General features: G+C 31.6%; 2 protein-coding genes across 6 annotated transcripts; both read left to right on the top strand.

Moving 5' to 3' along the window:
* Positions 1-5: 5 nt before the first annotated feature.
* Sin3A (SIN3 transcription regulator family member A) lies at positions 6-15,948 on the top strand. Of its 5 annotated transcripts, none has more exons than XM_035090209.1 (16): positions 6-185; positions 4,481-4,518; positions 4,586-4,896; positions 5,174-5,329; positions 5,424-5,993; positions 6,069-6,326; positions 6,467-7,320; positions 7,400-7,874; positions 7,956-8,202; positions 8,279-8,644; positions 8,783-8,952; positions 9,139-9,333; positions 9,518-9,793; positions 14,176-14,318; positions 14,406-14,625; positions 14,698-15,948. In XM_035090209.1, the coding sequence occupies exons 3-16, from the start codon at positions 4,606-4,608 to the stop codon at positions 14,947-14,949; spliced, it is 4,473 nt and encodes a 1,490-aa protein (XP_034946100.1). In that variant the 5' UTR covers positions 6-185; positions 4,481-4,518; positions 4,586-4,605; the 3' UTR covers positions 14,950-15,948. The 5 variants fall into 5 exon arrangements, with proteins under 5 accessions (XP_034946100.1, XP_034946102.1, XP_034946101.1 ...); XM_035090211.1 differs by having other exon boundaries at positions 9,518-9,724; positions 14,698-15,947; XM_035090210.1 differs by having other exon boundaries at positions 6,452-7,320; positions 9,518-9,724; positions 14,698-15,947.
* Positions 15,949-17,283: 1,335 nt separating this feature from the next.
* Tpr2 (Tetratricopeptide repeat protein 2) lies at positions 17,284-20,680 on the top strand. The gene is made up of 10 exons (XM_035090149.1): positions 17,284-17,389; positions 17,470-17,592; positions 17,914-18,002; positions 18,079-18,203; positions 18,339-18,530; positions 18,593-18,711; positions 18,788-18,941; positions 19,022-19,499; positions 19,574-19,726; positions 19,807-20,680. Exons 2-10 carry the CDS (start codon positions 17,474-17,476, stop codon positions 19,899-19,901), a joined length of 1,524 nt encoding a protein of 507 aa, XP_034946040.1. The 5' UTR covers positions 17,284-17,389; positions 17,470-17,473; the 3' UTR covers positions 19,902-20,680.
* Positions 20,681-20,786: the final 106 nt, after the last annotated feature.

The raw sequence follows: 20,786 nt of genomic DNA, 5'->3' as shown, positions 1-20,786 counted from the left end.
GTTCACAATCGGTCACCTGCATGAACGGGTCTAACTTTTCGTGTGTAAGATGTGTCAAGATTTATTGTTGAACAAAAGCTATAAATTTATTATTGTGAGTATATTTGAACTGTGTACGTTAGATTCTTGTGAATTTCCAGTTTGTCAAGACGAAATTAAAGTGAGGTTCAAAAGGTTATCATCAGGTAAGTGTCTCAAAAAGTATGTTGTAAGTGTAAAGAAAGCACATTTTTCGTTTTACTTCATTACAAATCCGATATTTTCCTTTTCTTCATTAAAATATTTTAGTTAAATATGTTTTTTCGTTGTGGATCGCGATAATTTTTGTTTGTGGAGAAAATAAGAACAAATAGTGAACCTGGTGAAATAATACAAGCAAGAGAAAAAGTTGTTTTCATGAGACAAGCGTAGACCGAACGTTTACTAAAATCGCGTCGTGAAACCGATGCAATACTTGTATTCACTCGGGCAACCAAAAATAGTTAACAGACTGTCAAAAGGGATCGTGGTATGCTCGAAAAACCGGTCGAGAGGCTTCCCCGCGTCGTTTGGCTCTCCTTGGCGACGACGCTTCTCGCCTCCTTACGCGTGACGCATTTCATTTTATTCGTAACTTCTTCCTTTTCATTATTTCCTTTTGTGCATTCATTATTATCAGGTGTTACTGAGGGAGCTGGGCTTCAGCTGATTTTTTTTAATAACAATCTGTAAAATTATTAGTGCCAGTAAACAGTTCATGTAGTGAAGATTTATTTTATTATTATACATTCAGTTTTGACATAGATCCTTCATTGTCTTGATGATTCATCTCTTCAGTTAGGATCAACACAATTTCGAGTATTCGATTTTCTATCACTTTAAATAGAAATAAAAATTTTTAAATATTTTAATTTAAAGTACTACATAACGAAAAACTTGACAGATAAGAGTTAATTTTTTAGACAATGCTAGTGATAACGTATTCATAATTTTATTACTCTAAATTTATAGCTATGATTATATTAAAGATTTTATAAATATCTTATTTTGAATTATGCATATTTAGTTAAAAATAATAATAAAATTATTTCAACTGCAGTCATATGATTAAAGTCATCAAAAATATTTTCTAGTTGTGTTTAATTTAAATTTAACATAATAAAAATTTGAAGAAATTAAGTAAGTAACACAGAACACATATTTTTTATATCATTTTATAAATATCTTTTTAAATATTAAAATACAAAATTTCTAAAATTCATTTATCACAAACCAGATTAATACTCAAATAAAGTTTCTTTTAATTTACTTAAAGTTTCATTCCACTTTGTAGTCAATTTTGTCATTAAAAGTCACATTAACTCATAAAATAGATGGGAAAATATATGAATAAGCACGTAAGCATACTGGACATAACAATTTACTGAAAAGTGACGAAAACTGAGTTTACAAATATTAAAGTTCCTTTCACCTGCTAAATAGTCACAGGTGATTGTAGTTAGAGGCGATCAAATAAGTATATTTCTTGAGGATAGTTTGAACTTGCAAAATATACAAGTCTATCAACATCAGTTCCGCTTTCACCCGCACTTAGAAGCGCAAACGATAAGCGGATAAAGCCTCATCGATGAGTCCCACCCAATCGAGCCACTTGTATTCCACCTCTGTATAACATTTCATACACAGAACTATTCACTTCCCATCGTTCCTCATGCAGCTCGATCGACCGATTCCGTTCCCTTTGAACCTTTCCCAGGAACCACACTGTTCCAAGTGTTTCTTCTCCCCTTCCGTTTATAAACACCAAACAATACATTTCAATAATGACGAATTTCAGTCGAAAGAGAACGACAATGGAAAAAGATGTACAGAGAAAGTCTTTTTTAGGTAGAAGACATGGTTGATTGAATGTAACAAAAATATTCTAGTGAAAAAGATTTTACTGAAATCTTGAACTTTTTTTGTCATTACTGAACGATCCTTTCCCCTGATAGACACTTAGTCGATTGGACTATTTTAAAAAAGAAATGTACACGACATTATACTGATATACACGACAGTGATAAGCAACACACTTGAACGTACAGTATAGTTAGTTCTTACGGATTTTAATGAAAAATAAAGAGGGGCGAAACCTCTTGTATACACAATATTATATGTTTCGTCGTCCGTCGTCGTCGTTGTCGTTTCGGTGAAGTTCGCGCAGAAGAGAAGGAGAAAATGAAGAGAAGGGAAATGAAGGTAGATGCAGTAACAGCGCGGTATCCACGAAAGAACCTGAGCTGAGCCAATCAGCGTACTCTTCTCTTACTATTCATTGACGAATGTAATAATCACTAATAATTGCCACGTTCAATCAGTTATTTAACATTCACGAATTTTTCGCTCACGATTGTGTCTCACATTAACCAGTTTTTCGCGATTTTCACACGTCTGTGTTACGAAAATGCGGTTTTGCGCAGTTTCCATGACCCAGATTGCCAATGGGGAGTTTGCTCGGCGCACGGAACAGCTGTTAGCCGCGCGAACATGTCGGCTGCAAGGAAACGGCTTGGATATTTCGTTGGTTGCGCGCGACTCTTGGCGGCTTCGTCGCCACAATTTTCAGGAATGTATCTATCTGAGGATGTTGAAGGACCATCATCACTGGGCCACCAATAGATGAACGAGCTTGTTTTTTTTCTTGAAAAGGTTCATAATACCGCGCTAAATTTTAGCTTGATCAATTATCGAGTTTCTAACTTTACCATGATAAGTAGTGCACACTTCATAACCTGAAAAAAATTATGATAATAAACATAATTATGTATTGATAGAAAAAATCTACGTACCTTGATTTTATTTAGGAATCTCTTCAAAGATTTTAAGTTTACTGACCTCTGGCAGGTGTTTTTTGAAAATATAAAATGAATGACTTAGAAATATTGCCACAGCAGTTTCAGTTAATCCTATTGAGATATAAAATCACTTGGTAGGATATATATGATGAAATGATCATGAGAATTTTTAAGAAAATAAAGATTCCATTACATCATAAAAATGACAAAGAATTTAAAAGTTACACCAATTCTAGTGCTGGGAGTCCACGACATGAGCGTCTCTTGATACACTCCTGTGTTCTCCCCTCCATGAAAACCATCTTGCTATACGACCAGTCAGTTCCTTGTTTGCCATACAAAATCCAATAGTTTGCCTTTGGTACTCCGAACGTGTCAGTATGCTTCGCAATAGAAATTAACATCCGTAATTTGTCCACTGTAAAATAATTCTAATATTATCAAAATATTATAAAAATAAGTGTACAAAAATGGAGAAAACATTGTTAGAGTATTGGTATTTATGTGGAGTTAAGGTTTATGTGTATGCTACACGAGAAAAGTGCAAGGGAGCATAGTTGTTTCCTGTTGTGAGGCTGGACCGGCCTGTCGTATGATTACGTTAATTTTTTTGCAAAGACACGAATAACTCGTCGGAAACGTAGAGGCACGAGGACGAGTAAAGAGGCATCATCAGCAGTTGCGCGCTACTTTTTCCCAATAACATTGTCTCGAAAAACATAAAAAAGGAAGGATAGAAATTGTGGGCCAGTGGTGAAGACGAAGAGAGAATTGGAGGAACAGCGTGTAGTGTGTGAGGGTGGAAAATGTGGTAGTGTGAAGAGTAAGGTGAACGACTAAAAGGCTTATCCTTAAGAGTGAGGAGTTTCTGGTCGTTAAGAGGTCCACACCTCAGCTTCGCTTACTAGGCAAGTGTCCTCCTCTGTGTTTCCCTGGAGCACAAGAATACAATCGTTGCACGTTAAATGTGTTATGTATTTACGAAGAATACATTGCGTAACGTCGACGGCCGGAAAACATTCGACGTGTGTGGCATCGCAGTTGAAGAGTATAATTTGTGAGGAAATTTTGTCGCAAAAGTCTTAATTTCTTTGCATCTTACTTCATCTCGTGTTTGTGCGTGGACGAAATTTTTCACGCGTCCCTCAGCGCGCAGAAAGCTACCACTACATCATCAGTACACTACTACTAACCAGGGCGGCCCCCCTCGATCGTGTGTCTGCCTTGCCTTGCCCCTCAACTTTGTATTGTGTGTGTATCTTGTACATGTAGTTGTCTCCTCGTGTGGGACCGCTGGTTTTGCCGGCAAATTCACTCCTACGTTAAAAGTACGCGTTTATTCTTATACGCCATCAATAGTATTAACTTTATGACAATTGTCTGAGTTTTCTGGTAGTCGTAGTGTCATCTTTCAGATGTTTAAGACATAGTAAACCAATAATATAATACGTTAAAGAAAGAATAAGATCATTTCATCATCAGTTGTGGTTTCTTCAACCGAGTTTCAATCAAAAACCAGATGGAAATCGGTAAATTACTTTTTCTTTCATGCTAAAAAAACCAAATAGATGATTAGTTTTTTGTAATAATTGATCAAAAATTTATTAAGATCTATTACAACTTTTCTTTTTAACTAATGCAGTTTATATAATCTTTCGTTCTAGGGCTCATTGATTCACCTGATTCCACCTTTATCTGATAGGTAAGTTACAAATAATTTATTCTAAATTAATATATCTAATTTTGAACATTTGTTCTTTTAATTTCAGATTTTCCAATGTAATTTGAAATGAAACGAGTTCGTGGGGTGGACGAAGTAGCATCGCCAGCAGGAGCAACACTGAAGCATTCTTCAATAGGTGGAGGTCTTGGAGTTGGTGGATTAGGAAGTGGAGGCGGTAGTGCGAATTTAGAGTATCATTCTGCTAGTGGAATAGGAGGTGGAGTTACTTCTGGTCAAAGTGTTAGACCTTTATCATCCAAAGAGATGCCTGGTAGCATACAGTTTGGAACTACTCAAACACAACAGCAATATGCGGGGGCTATTGTTGTTCCAACAGCAGCCCCATCTCCAGTAAAGGTAAATTACAATGTTTATTATCTACTCAACCACTATTTGTCAATAAAAACGTTGCATATCTCTTCATTTACATTTTACACGTAACCTTCTGACACTATTTCAATTCATATATTTCAATTAGAGTATAATTCTTGATGGTAAAAATATTTTAATGAACTTAATAAAATTCTAGTCAATTATTTATATTTTTTAAAAGCAATATATGATGATAATACAATAATCAAGTATGTGAAAAATAACTGAATATATTGATTTTCAAATTAATTTTAACTTTTAGGTGCACTCTAGTAGTGCAGCCCCATTACCGCCTACACCACCAGGAGGTAGTGTTAGTACAGGTGGAGGATCTCAACAACAATTCCAAAGGTTGAAGGTCGAAGACGCCCTATCATATTTGGATCAAGTGAAATATAAATTCAGTGATCAACCACAGGTAATTTCATTTAACTATTCTATATAATTGCATCATTAAAAATAAAGTAGCTCATTCTTTATACAATGAATAAAAATTCTGTTATTTATTCTAGGTGTATAATGATTTCTTGGATATTATGAAAGAATTCAAGTCTCAAAGCATAGATACTCCTGGTGTAATAACAAGGGTTAGCAATTTATTTAAGGGCCATCCCGAATTGATAGTAGGATTTAATACATTTTTACCGCCTGGTTATAAGATTGAAGTACATTCAAATGATCAAGGCCAACTCTTCTCAGTATCTGTAAGCATGCCGAGTCCAACACCAACGCATATAACAACTATTTCTCAGCATCATTGTACGGCAAATGTTGGTTCACCACCGGTTGCGAGTCCTCCGAGTCAACCTGCAAAAGCTCCGTCTGTTTTACAAATAATGCAAGGATCCACTAACATACATCATACAATTGGAAATAATATTTCAAATAATAGTTTGACTGTTCACGCGCCGTCCCCTCCGCCAATACAATCGTACAACAATTCTCACATCAGTGCAGCGCAAGCGCAAGCCGTAAGTCAAGCCCTGAGCCAGGCGCAGGACGGTGTTCAGAATAGTGGACAGACGCAGCAGAGTCAACCGGTCGAATTTAATCATGCCATCAACTACGTCAATAAGATTAAAGTGAGTATCATTGCCATACACTCTGTTTTTGACGTCAAAGACATACAAATATATATCTGTCATATTTCTTTACAGAATCGATTCCAAGGTCAACCGGATAAATACAAACGTTTCCTGGAGATTCTTCACACATATCAAAAGGAACAGCGTAGCCTGAAAGAAGGAGGAGGCCTCATGGGTGCTGGTAGCGGTGGTGGTGTTGCTTCAGGAGGGAAGCATCTTACTGAAGCAGAAGTTTACAGTCAAGTAGCTAAATTATTTGAAAATCAAGAGGATCTTTTGGCGGAGTTTGGTCAATTTTTACCCGATGCATCGAATCAACAAGGAGCATTAGTAAGTATTTTATTAATGAAATTACTCAAGCTATCAAAGTTTGTGAAATCATTTTCCATAATTGGCTTGAGATCATTAACTTAGACTCTTGAGCCTTTAAAGATATTGAACCTAATTGGTACTAGGCTAAAATGTTTCAGGGCAACAAAGGCTCCGCAGTTAACGATCATACTACAATCGTTAAGAAGCCACTTGGACCAAAAGCACCTTACAATAATGCTGGTAACATACCACGAGATCACAGAGATCCTATTGGTACTGTAAATCTTGATCGTGACGGAAGAGATCATCGGGAACGAGATCGTGATCGAGACAGGACTGGAATTAGAGATTTGAATAATAGTCAAAAATTCGGTCATAATGTTAGTCAATTAAAGCGAAGCCCGTCCTTTTCAACATCTGTATCTACTGGTAACTCTCATCATGTGCCTCATGGACCTCCTCCACCTAAAAAACACAAAGTTACAGCGTCTTCACGTGATGTTACTATTGCTGAAGCTGGAAAGTATGGTACCTTAAACGATTACGCTTTCTTTGACAAAGTGCGGAAGGCTTTGAGATCTCCAGAAGTCTATGAAAATTTCCTAAGATGTTTAGTTTTATTCAATCAAGAAATAGTGTCAAAATCCGAGTTAGTGCAACTTATTACACCGTTCCTTGGTAGATTCCCAGAACTTTTACGTTGGTTTAAAGATTTTCTTGGGCATTTACCAGAATCAACAAATTTAACCTCGACCAATCCAGCGGGTAACATGAACATTGAAGCACTTCCTAATAATGTAGTGAGAAGTCATCAGGAACGGCCACAGGGTGATCTTGCTATGGAAATAGACTATACGACGTGTAAAAGACTTGGTGCTTCTTATTGTGCATTACCTAAGTCGTATATGCAACCTAAATGTACAGGAAGAACACAACTATGTAAAGAAGTTCTGAATGATACTTGGGTATCATTCCCTACGTGGTCAGAAGATAGCACATTTGTTACTTCTAGGTATTTCAAATATTTTTTTATCTTTTTTTTTTTTAATTTTTATCATTGATGTTTATTATTTTTTATATTGTTGTTATAGGAAAACACAATATGAGGAATTTATATACCGCTGTGAAGATGAAAGATTTGAGTTAGATGGTGTTATAGAGACAAACGCAGCTACGATAAGAGTGCTTGAAGGTGTTCACAAGAAGATGAGTAGAATGAGTCAAGAAGAATTGCAAAAATTCAAACTTGATGACTGCCTTGGTGGATGTTCGCCTACGATACACCAACGTGCACTCAAACGGATATATGGTGATAAAGCTGCCGATATAATCGATGGAGTAAAGAAGAATCCCGCGGTAGCAGTACCTTTGGTGCTCAAGAGATTGAAGAGTAAAGAAGAAGAATGGCGAGAAGCACAAAAGGGTTTTAATAAAATATGGAGAGAACAGAATGAAAAATACTACTTGAAGTCGTTAGATCATCAAGGCATCAACTTTAAACAGAATGACGTTAAAGCACTCAGATCTAAGAGCCTTTTCAATGAAATCGAAACTTTATATGATGAAGTGAGTATTTTTTTTTCTCTTAATGAGAGATTTTAATTATATTCTATAAATATTCATTACTAATTTTATTTTATTTAATAGCGTCACGAACAAGCTGACGATGCAGCAAGTACAGGACATAGTAATATTGGACCCCATTTAGTGTTGTCCTACAAAGACAAGTCTGTCTTTGACGATGCAGCTAACTTGTTAATACACCATGTCAAAAGACAAACTGCTATCCATAAGGAGGATAAACAACGAATAAAAATTCTCCTTAAACACTTTATACCCGATCTCTTTTTCCATCCACGGCAAGAATTAAGTGATGATGAGCGTGATGACGATGGTAAGCAAGATATCTTTTATTGTCTATCTATTTTCTCTACGATGCAATTTAAAATTATTTACTTATTTGATTACAGAAGAGAAAGAAGATACGGGTATTACACCATGTGGTAGTAATTCACAAACGTTAACAGCATCTACAGCTACTGTTAGTAATCTTCAAAATGCTAGAAACAAAACACCTCAATCACCACCGAATGCATCGATAAAAATAGAACAAGATATTAAAGTTCCTGTTCATGCAATGTCTGCAGATCCGGAAGAAGCGTATACACTATTTATGGGCAGCAATAGTTGGTATCTCTTTTTGAGGTTACACCAAATACTTTATGAAAGGTTGACGAAAATGTATGAAAGAGCACAAGCATTAGCAGAAGAAGAATCAAGATATAAACAGCAAAGAAAAGAAAGTACAGCTGTAGCATTAAGGTTAAAACCAAAAAGTAAGACATTTTTTCTATTATTATCTATTGATTTTTAAACATATATTGTGTAGAAGAAAAGTTATCAATAATTTATAAGACGTCTTTAAATGAGAACTTTCACAATAATTGGTTACATTTGATTTGTCTGTTTAATAGGTGAGCTTGAAATAGAAGACTATTATCCTGCCTTTCTCGACATGGTAAAGAATGTACTTGACGGCAATATGGAGAGTACAGTCTATGAGGATACCTTACGAGAGATGTTTGGCATTCACGCCTACATAGCTTTTACACTCGACAAGGTTGTAACATATGCAGTGCGACAGGTAATAATTGATGAAAAACTTTAAATGAAATGAAACTTATTACTTAGTGTCTATTATAATCGTTAACGTTACTCGAGAGCATAAAGTATTATCGTATGACGTACAATGACATCGGACGGTTAGATTAGAAATTCCATTTAACCGCATTATTGGATTCTCATTACATTATATCTTTTGTATGCGCAGTTGCAGCATTTGGTTGGTGATTCAATATGCCAGCAGTGCATGGAACTCTTTCAACGTGAACAACGTCAGCCAAAAGAAAATTGTGGAGCGGGTGGACTATGCGCAACTGCCCATTTACGAGCTGGTGCTGAAATGGCTTATCAAAGAAGAGCTGAAAAAACGATGGCTGAAGAAAACTGTTTTAAAATCTACATAGTAAGTATAATTAATTTATCGATTACCCATCATTTCCCATCAAACTTGAAGCAATAAACATGTCACTGCTTGAAGCGCGAGCAAATATCCATATTGATATTTGCTATTCCTTGATAACTTATATTGATAAGTTTATCATAATTATAAATAGACGGTTATGAAAAATAATTCATTGACTTTTCAGTACAAGAAAGCGTGTAAAATGACAATAGAACTGTTGGATACGGAAGGCGAGGAAACAGCAGAGGGTTGCAACGAGAGAGAAAGAGAGGTGAATGCTTCAGAAAAATGGTCGACATACGTCGAAAGGTTCTCGACACCGGTTGCTCAAACCAGTCCGAAGGAAACACCATCGACATCACCGAACAATGAGCCAACCACTAATCATCCTGTGAGTAGCGACCAGGCAGCAAGGGGGGGAAGGGGCAGAAAGCGCAAGAACACTGACATTAATAAGAAGGTATAGGATCCACGACCCCTTATCATCAAATCATTGCCGCCATTGTAACTTGCATTCGTTCGTTTATCCCATAATTGTGAATTGCAACCGAGAAATAATCACCAAGAGTTCATGCGTCATGCGAATGGACGCCATCATCACCATCTCCGACGATACTCATAATTTTTATCTATCTTATTCCTTCTATTTTTCATACCACGGCATTTATTATTCAAATCAACTCTAAAGCTGCTATACCTTCAGTGCTCTTTGTATCATGAATTTCTTTTTTTACTATCTACTTTTATTTTCATGTAAATCGTCGAATGAGAATTAATTGACTTGAAAAAAGTTGAAAAATTTACTCATTATCAGTTTCAAAGAGTTTCTATAATTATCAGATGCCTCAAGTAACCAACAATTGCAATTTACTAACTGTAATTGTTATTCTTTTAACTATTACCTATCATGATTATATACATGTCATTCCATCGCCCCTTCATTGACAATCCAGCCTGTGCTTTCTTGCCCCTCCTTTTTAAGAATTTATTTTTCTATATACAGTTATATATTTTTATTCTATAAGACTTTTTTTATTGTTTATTTATGACAAAATACCAATTACTATTGGTTATATTTCTTTTTGTTCTCTACTAATAAGCTGGTTTAATAGGTACCCAAAGCTGCTCAAATATTCTATTTCCCGCGAAATATGATAAATACATTTTAAATATATCATTTCTGTAAAAAGTATTATCTAAAATAATTTCATAATAGACAATTACAGTTATCTTTGCAACATTGGTTAATAAAAGTAAATATTAAATAGTAAAAGAGACAACATATCTGAACATTCTTATCAATAAAACTGTAGTCTCATTGTCTATATCAGCTTAAACAGTAGAAAAATATTTTTTTGTGTTGTCTTTAAACGAATTAATATTTTTTAAATGATAAAATTGTTGATTTTTAATGATTTTATAATCGCGAAAACGTGAAGTCTATGATGAAGAAAAAAATTCTACTAAAAAAACTCTTAACTGAGCATGTACTAAGATGCCCGTTTTTTGGTGATGGTAATAATAGGAGGAACACGGGGTATTTATTTCCATGCATGAGATCTGGAAGTCTATAATTCTGCACTAGTGTCAATTTAGAAGGATTCAACACTTGTGTGAATGTCTTTTAACACGTTTACTACCACAACGATGTCTTCCTTAGGGTGTCTTGCCTTTATTATATAAATTAGTACATCGTTTCAAGTGGATGGTGGTCAACGTGTTAAATAAATTTAGTGACGTGTCTTTCGCACGTGCAGAAAGCTACAATTGTAAGCCCCTGAGGCTTAAAAAGAAGAGGTCAATGCAACGAATCGGAAACAATTCACTATTGATAAGTAGTCATGCAAGCGACAATCGCGCATACGATTGACTGTGACTCTCGTACTATTATAAATACTTATTGATAAAAATTATATAAAATAGAAACGATGAAATCTTTGTATATATGATTGAGTTAAAGAAGAAATTACGTATGTAAATAGATTTTTTATACGTATCGCGCTAATTTCTCTAGATTTGAATTAATTTTTTAAGAAGCGGGTTATCAAAACAAAAAAAAAATAACAAGAAAAAGAATTCATCGGGTGTAATTTTCATTACAAATTGTTAAAATATCGTACTATTAATAACGTAGTGTACTAATACATCGTACTACATCGTTAAACTGTATGAAAATATTTTTTTTACGCGAATGTTTGACTAGGTGAAAAAAAATGAAAAATTCAGTTATGAAAAGATGACTTATATGGCAATATATAGGGATCTAAAAAAACTAACTCGAGCAATGTTTTTTTTAACTTTTCTACAGTGAATATAAATTTTAAAAAAATAATTAAAGAAGAGATAAAAAAGTTCAAAGTAAATTTATATAAGTTAAATTTTTTATGTAAGTAGAGAATAACTTGTACAAAGTTAAGACACGGAAAATATAATAATGTACGTGTCAAGTGATAATTGATTAATATCTTAAATTTTTTTTAATTCTGTTAAAATAGTCTCTGATTAACGTGGCATTAATAGCATAGAAATTTAAAAAAAATCATCTGATTATCATCAAATTAAACGTACAATTTAATTGATAAAAATAATTCTGCACAATTTGGTATATAATTAAAAATAATTGAAAGTGAATAAAATAAAAGATAGATTTATGCTTAACGAAATTCGTGTGACAGATGAAAATAAGATAAATAGTCATAATGAGAGTAGCACAACTGCCACCAATTTCTCAACATACATTTTCCATTGCAGTTTATTTTGTCAAGTCGAGCTATTTAAACTTGAAGTAATGTTATAGTGCACTGACGAACATTCCATCCGTCTGGGCATAATATAAATAATGGGCAAAATAGTGTAGAAATAAATTAGGAAAAAAAAAACACAAAACTGAATATAAGAGAATGATCTGCCTGTTTAAAAATGAATGAAATAAAATATATATGTATCTTGCATACCTGCCGCAGGTCGTGCGGGATAATTGGCAGGTGAGATCATTATCTTGATCTACCTGGTACTCGAGACAAAACAAATCTTATCAATAAGGCAATTTTTTCCCGTGTGTATAAAATAATCAAACTGAGTAAAAACAAAAAAAAACAGATTGAAAGCAACAAAAAATTTGTATAAATTGCCGCGTAGATTCGGTTTCGACTTTCTTTATCTTTGTTAATAAAATTTGTAACATATTTTCATCGAGACTAGTCCGTCGTCCGTACTATCGAGTTTAAATGTGAATGTTATGAAGACGCCATTGATCCCTTGCCCCTTTCACGATGTCTATTTAAACAAATTTTAACCTCTATAATATATATATAAGATTATATATATTATACATACATATATATATATATATATATATTTTGTAATTGTAACTGTATATGAGTAAATGATATAATGATATAAATGACAACAATATTGTATAGAAGAGAGATATTGAAATACATGAACGATGCTTTTAAAAAAAAATATCGTCTAACATCATTTTTATACCACTAAATTAATATGTTGCTTTTAATCGTTACAATTTATCAGTTTTGTTTATTGCAATAATTTTGTTTTAATCATTTTCCTTGTATTCATTTATCATTTTTGCCACTGATAAACCTTTTGCTATAATGCTTTTATATGTAGAAGTTATTCAAATGAAATCCTTGCTTTGAACAAATCTTCACACACCTATAACAAGAATTCATTATTATTATTATCAAGTTCATTTTCAAGTGATTGAATTTTTCTTTATCTCTACCATCAGTGTTTTTATATAATCATTTAATTATCGAAAATATATATCTCTTTTCTAACATTATGATTAAAAGATTATCTCGGCAGAATTACCCTTTTCGAATTTTTTTTCTTCTATAAAAAATAACTCAAGTGAAATCGATCGTTGAGGAAGCAATGGAATTGAGTGAACTTCAAAAATCATTTGTACAAAATGTACGTGTCTACATAGAAAAATATATAAATTATGAGGAAAAGTGCGCATGGGCTCGTAAAATAACAAGTAGGTGTATTTATAACACGCACCGATATAAAATTATTTGTTAGGTGCACTGCGATTTATTCATTTTTTATTTCATTTTGTTCATTTTATATTTCATTCACTTTTCGTGGTAGTTTTTTTATTAATGCATCAGCGTTTGATAGTCGCTCTTTGATTTTTCTATCGGCCGGGTCTATACACGAAGTCGTCGGCTTTCCTTCAAGAAGTCTCGATGAAAATATGCTTCTTTTATTTTTTCTTAAATTATTATTAAACAGGTATTACCAGATAAATTATTCAACATAGGATCTAAACTTTCATTGTTACTGTATATCTTCGTTTTAGACCCTTCCGATTGATGAAAGAAGCACGCTTTTTATCATTTTAATAATTGCTTTATATAGATTATTGTATAATATACAAAGATATTTTTATTATTTTTTTTTTCACTTGTATTTATTCGTCTGCTTTGCTTCGTATTGGATGGTTATTCTATTCAGATAGTTTGCTTCTTTGTCACAGTCATGTATTAGAATTTCATCTATTCATATTTCCAACTATCGAGCATGGATTTGGTATACTATCTTTACTTTGGCCTGTTTTACCCCACAATAATTTTTTTCTGTGGAAAACTGCCTGACAGTTGTCAATTTTTAAGTAATAATAAATTTCCTACAACTAGCCAATAGAGAACAATATTATTAATATTTATATTATAAATTATGCATCAATTTTTGGTTTTTAATATTTAAGTTGTTATTAGTTTTCAATAATTTATTTAGTAGTATATTATTATTTTATTATTAGATATGATGAGTCAAGTATAATTATAACATAATAAATTACCATAATTGTTGTAGATCGAAGGAAATGGTTGGAGTTCCTTAAGCAGAATTATGGCTGGACGAAAGCCTGTGTTTTTATATAGGAATGTGAGACAGTGGAGAAAACGAGCAGCTAGGACGATGAAGCCTTTGAGGAGTCAATCTGAAAAAAATACAGAGTATGAATTTTATTTAAAAAATTTTGTTTTTTTCTCCAATTTCAAGTGGAACTAAATATTCATTAACACGATTTTTACATTTCAAAGTTCTGCCGAAGTTGATAAAACTGAACAAGAAATGGACTCAGTTGGGCTGTTATTGAAGAGACCAGTTACCTTGAGAATGACAAACACCAATGACAGTGGAGATATTATCACATCAGATGATACTCTATGTACATTTAATCCCAATAGTTATCATATGCTCTATGTTGCAAGTAAAGAAGCTTTTCTTTATAAGCAGAATTCATTCACACGAGCAAAGGAGGTAAGTAGCTTTAGATATACATAAAATAGGCCACAGAAATTATCTTATCTTTACACATGATTGATTTTTCAGTGTCACGCAACTATTACAAAGAATTTGAATAGCAAGTTTCATCGATGGCTAACAAATTGGACGTCAAAGAACGTAGCAGATTTACAACATCGATTGTGTCAAGACTGGTTAATGGGACGCTCTGAAAATTTAATTCCGCATAGGACCCGAGTGATTACTGACAACAATCAGAATCGGACTCCGTATAGACCATACAATCGATATAAAGTTGAAAGATTAAACTCCGAATCTGGAATAGAACAGTCAACATAGCTGTTCTAATAATCATTTTCTTATAGTTAAACAGACAGATACTCTGAATGTGAATGACAGAGGTTTTCTTCGTTCAAGTGCGCGTGTGTGTACATAAACTTCAAGACATTGATCATTAATTATTCATCAATGAAGATATGTAAAGAAATGTACAGTTTATAGTTTGACTTTCAACGACTTTCGCTAATACTTGGGAGATAATTTTTTTCGAATATCATTGCCATGACCATTGTTTTTTATGATTATTGGTTACTTTTATGCCGAAATCTCACGCTCTGTTGATTCGAATATTTCACCAATTATTACATATATATTTATATATTATCTTATATATAATTGATTATTTTTATCATTTATTTGCATTCCATAACCAATTTTTTATAATGTGTATTACAATCTTTTTGAAAAAATTTATTTTATACAATATTTTGTATTCATTTGATAAGAAAATTAGGTTCATTCGACTCAATGAGTATGACGATTTCGAAGAGAATAATGATGTGGTTTGATAGTAAATTAACTCGGTGTAAATTGAATATTCATTGCTTCAATTTGAATTGATGGACCATCATTCAATGAGGACAATTACCTCTTTCGATATACAATCGTATAGTACAAGATGTCATGGCCTTATTAATCAAAATATGTACAAAATATGCAACTACATATTTATATGAATAATTCTTTTCATTTTCTAGTTAATAAAAAATTGATTTGTTATTAAGTATAACATAAAGAATATGAAGATTAAAAATGAAGCATTTTGATTCTGACTTCAAAACATAAATATAATAAATTATACTAATTATTATTTGATAATGTATAATATAGTAACTAATGAAATTATGAAAAAAATAGATGACTGAATTTTAGAGGATAAATGTTCATAAATTGTTGATATAGATTTTTTATAAAAAAAAATAAAGTTATTTCAGAGTGCTTCTATATTCACATAAATTCTTTTTAGTATTGTTTATTTTAATTTTTATTCCGAATGTTTATTGCGTTTTTTTGACTCCCTGTATTATTAATATATATTATTGAAAAAAAGATACATAAATGACAAAATTTTTCACTAACTTTTTTACCTAAATCTTAATAAAAAATATTTTCATTGAGGCTAAAATTTACTTCAATCGAATTGAAAAAATAATTTTCTATATTCTGTATAAAAAAGAAGCTGAATTGTATTGAAAGCTGACAAGCGTGAAAGTATGCACACGCGCACTACTTAAATGATATTCATACGGTTAATTATCATTAAAAATGCATAATTGATTGTAATGATTCCATGATATTGTACAAATAAGATAATTATAGTTACTAAATAAGTAAATGTAAAATACTTACAGTTATTGGTATTAAAAAATTGTTGGACTACTTTTCCAGAATCATCACTCAAATTGAAACAATGAATCTACATAGGATGATCTCTGTTGAGAAGTTACATGTGCTATTAACATAATTATCTATCATTATTATAATTATAATATTTAAAATGATTATAAACATATTTTATCCCAAGGTACAAGTACCATTTCGATAAATGATTTTTTAAAAATCACTTTTATCAATGTTATTGATATGATTGGCAATGCAAAGCCTCAAGAATAAAATGATTTATTCTTTAAAGTTCTGCGATATTTATAAATTCTTAAAAGAATTAGAAACTCATAGTCTTAAAGAAATGATTTATTTGGAAGCTATACAGATGTATAAATTTTGTTTTTATGTTATATAAGTTTATTAATTACTATTAATTATAGTAATAATAATTATAATTAATGTAAACATGTAAAAAAACGAATCGCAAAAGATCTCTTGTATTTTGTACAGATTTGGATGTATGGTTGATGAGATTTTAAATGAACATGGAAAGTCAATTCAGTTTCAAAAAAATATTTATATTTGAAACTGATATGGTCTTCCAAATGACCGATAATTTATAGTGATTGAGAATATATATTTTACTATAACAAATGAAAATTAATATCATATTTTAAATAATTATTAAAATGTCTAAAAAATGTGAATGCATTGTACAGTTAATTTTATTATACTTCTGAAAAATAATTTAATCTCAGTATATTTTGCACAATTATTATCAATAAAAAATTAATATAAATAATTTTACTACATTCTACAATTATTTCATCAATTTTTTTTGTTGAAAATCGATATTTTGAAATTGGTTTTTGGGGTAATTTTTAATTTTCAAGATATTTTTTAAACCAATAGATGATAATGAATGGTACACTTCTTTATCATTCAATGGTTATCGTTTCCGCTAAACACACGCCTCTCTTCCTTACATCATACTTTCAGCCATTGTGCTCAATAGAAATCAAACAGAAGGCTTGACTTCTTGTGGACAGTTTGCTTCTGATTCTGTAGAATTTCAGTTTCTTTTAGCATCTAAATGTTCCATTGAATTAATTTTGTATGTATTACGTAAAACTCTATTAGCCTTTATTTTCCTTTAAATAGTTTTACATTAGTAAAACCGTTGTATTTTACAAGATTCATGAATAAAGGAATTGATCGAGACAATATTTTGTTCGAAAAAACAATGGCCGATGTGATAGAAATGGAAGTAAATGACGACGATGTTTTATTGGATCATGTTGAACATACCGAAGAAACGTAAGTAACTTATTTCGATGTCATGCTTTTTGTTATCTTCATTGCTATAATTTATTCAAACACGAAAAAAATCTATAAATGAAACTTTTCCCTTTTATGACAACTCACCAATACTTCACCATTACAATTTTTGAAGTATTGTTATGGAAAGTAAAAAAATAAAGCATAACTATCGATATATTTTACACTCATAAAGTACACTATGATAATTGAACACTGTCCTCGAAATTTCATACTTTATTATCAATGACAACACGCCTTCAAGGCTGTGTATTGCAATTAGTTATTATAAAGAAATAACATTATCATTTTAAATCACAGATTGGCTGAAATGGAAATAGAAAATGCTAAAAAGTATTATGAAAACCAACATTATAAACATGCTTTAGAATCTTATACTAAAGCTATTCGTGAGTACTTTTTTAAATCCTACACAGCAGTTTACCTTGTTAAGCTGAACTTAAAAAAAGTTTTAAAATGTTTCAGAGCTTTGTCCTAATGTAGCAAAATACTATGGCAACCGTGCTGCATGTTATATGATGCTTGATCAGTATCGTGATGCTTTAGCAGACGCTAGAAAAAGTGTTGAAGTTGATCCCAACTTTACAAAGGTAGGCGGTCATGTACTATACATTGTAATCTATGTTATGTGATGTTGACATCAATTGTGTTTATTCTTGAATCGCCTTATAACGGTTTCACTTTTTTTCATTACTAACTATTCATAAAACTTAAAAAAATGTCAGGGATACACCAGAGCTGCTCGATGTTGCTTAAAAATTGGTGAAATAGTGGAAGCTGAAACTTTTTTAAATAAATTCACTCAAATGAATGCAGCCAATGCTAAAACTATCACAACAGAATGGCAAGAATTGAATCATGTCCAACGTTACATTAGAGAAGCAGAGGCAGCCCTGGAAATAAAAGACTATCGAAAGGTACAATAAAAGAAAAAAATAATAATTACGGTATTTTATAATTATTCCTACATTTACTTTAGGTCGTATATTGTATGGATCGTTGTTGTGATGTCAGTAAGTACTGTCCACGATTTAAATTAATGAAAGCTGAATGCCTTACTTATTTGGAACGATACCAAGAGGCACAAGAGATAGCACAGTAAGTAGTCGTAAAATCGCTCAATATAAATATGGAACATTGATTATTGAAAATTATAACGATCAATGTTTTACAGTGATATGCTTCATTTAGACCGATCGAATGTTGATGCCACTTATGTTCGAGGAGTTTGTCTCTATTACCAAGATAATATTGATAAAGCTTTCACGCACTTTCAAGAAGTGCTTCGGCTTGCACCTGATCATAAAAAATCATTAGAAATGTACAAAGTATGTAAAATTTTAAATAATTTAAATTGATTTTATTGACAAGTATTATTTAAATTCTGATTGTATTTTTTATAATATAGAAAACCAAATCGCTAAAACAAAAAAAAGAAGATGGAAATAATGCATTTAATTCAGGAAAATATGTAGAAGCTTATAATCTTTATACTGAAGCGTTGTCTGTTGATCCTCAAAATAAAATGACCAATACTAAACTTCATTACAATAGAGCTTTGAGTGCATCCAAGTTGGGACGATTAAACGAATCAATAGCTGAATGTACTGAAGCCCTTAAACTTGATAAAAATTATTTAAAAGCTATTCTTAAAAGAGGTACCTGTTACATGGAACTTCAAGAATATGAAGAAGCCGTGCGAGATTTTGATAAGGCATGTAAGATAAATAAATCTCGTGAAAATAGACGTTTACTTATGGAAGCTAAGGAAGCTCTAAAAAGATCAAAAAAAAAGGATTATTATAAAATTTTGGGCGTTGATAAATCTGCTTCTATTGAAGATATCAAAAAAGCTTATAGAAAAAGAGCATTAGTTCATCATCCAGGTTAGAAAAAATTTATTTAAAATTCTTTAATTTTAAAAGCTGACAATTTACATTTTTATGCATATTCATAACAGATCGGCACTCGAATGCCTCAGAATTGGAGAAGAAAGAACAAGAGAAAAAATTCAAAGAAATCGGTGAAGCGTATAGTGTTCTTTCCGATCCTAAAAAACGGTCAAGATATGATCGAGGAGGAGATTTAGATGGATTTGATTATGATTTCGATTGTAAGTATTTTCAATTAGTTTTTTATAATAAAAAATTATAATCATAAACAATTTTGATGAAAATTATGTTAATATTTTAGTTTCAGGTGATTGTAGTGATTCTACATTCGCAGCTTTCTTTGGACGACCTGGTTCAGGTTGTGAATTTCAATTTACCCGTAGTTTTCCGTGTTGATATACTAGCCAACAAATTTGAAAGCTCTGAATTGAAATACTCCTTAGTTGCCGGTGCAATAAAAACATACGGATTTTTGCTCCTCACAGTTGTGTGAAGTGTATTAGACCATTTGCCAATAATCATAAGACATTCAGCTAATGATTTAAGATTCTAAAAAGCATCGGTAAAATTACAATGTCTAATTTACAAAAATTTGTGTTCTTTTAGAATACATGTAGAATGTTATCAATTAACAAAAACGATGATAGAGTATTCTCAACATCTTGACTTGAATTCATGTACCTAAAATAATCATGATTAATCCAGAAAATAATATAATTCTTAATACAAGTATATCAATTTTGTAAGTCCCTACGTATAGTACATCAGTTGATTTAAAAGTTAAAACATTTTTATTATCTTATTTGATGTTGCAGTTACATCTTATCGTAAACAAGGGTAGTTTTTTATTACGAAAATATGTCTGAATAATAACAAATAATATAATAGGATCTTATTTATTAGAAAAAATTATTATGTATATTTAACGATTTCCGTATTAAGATTTTTTATACGGTAAATTGTTATTCTTTCAGTTCTATGAATTCTAAATTGAATACTAGTAATAAATTTTTCTTTATTTGTATTCATCAAATTGACTGAGAGTTGAAATTACAATAAAATTGCGTTCACCTGTTCATTCTCCTGTATATTTTAAATGAACATGACAATTAAGGAGATTCCTTAGTAAGCAGTAATTACTATTTACCTTGTATTTATAAGATCGTTAGGAAAATTGTCAAAATGTTTTTAAAGTATTCATAAATACATATATTTCAAAATATTTATGAAGAATCTATTCTCTTGTCATGTTCTTAAAATGAATTTAAAAAAAAGCTCTTT

This window comes from Chelonus insularis, unplaced genomic scaffold (genome assembly GCF_013357705.1).
Source record: "Chelonus insularis isolate UGA/USDA-ARS -01 unplaced genomic scaffold, ASM1335770v1 contig_75_pilon, whole genome shotgun sequence".
Lineage (NCBI taxonomy): Eukaryota > Metazoa > Arthropoda > Insecta > Hymenoptera > Braconidae > Chelonus > Chelonus insularis.
The sequence above is the reverse complement of the archived record's forward strand: the minus strand, read 5'-3'. Positions and strand labels throughout refer to the sequence as shown.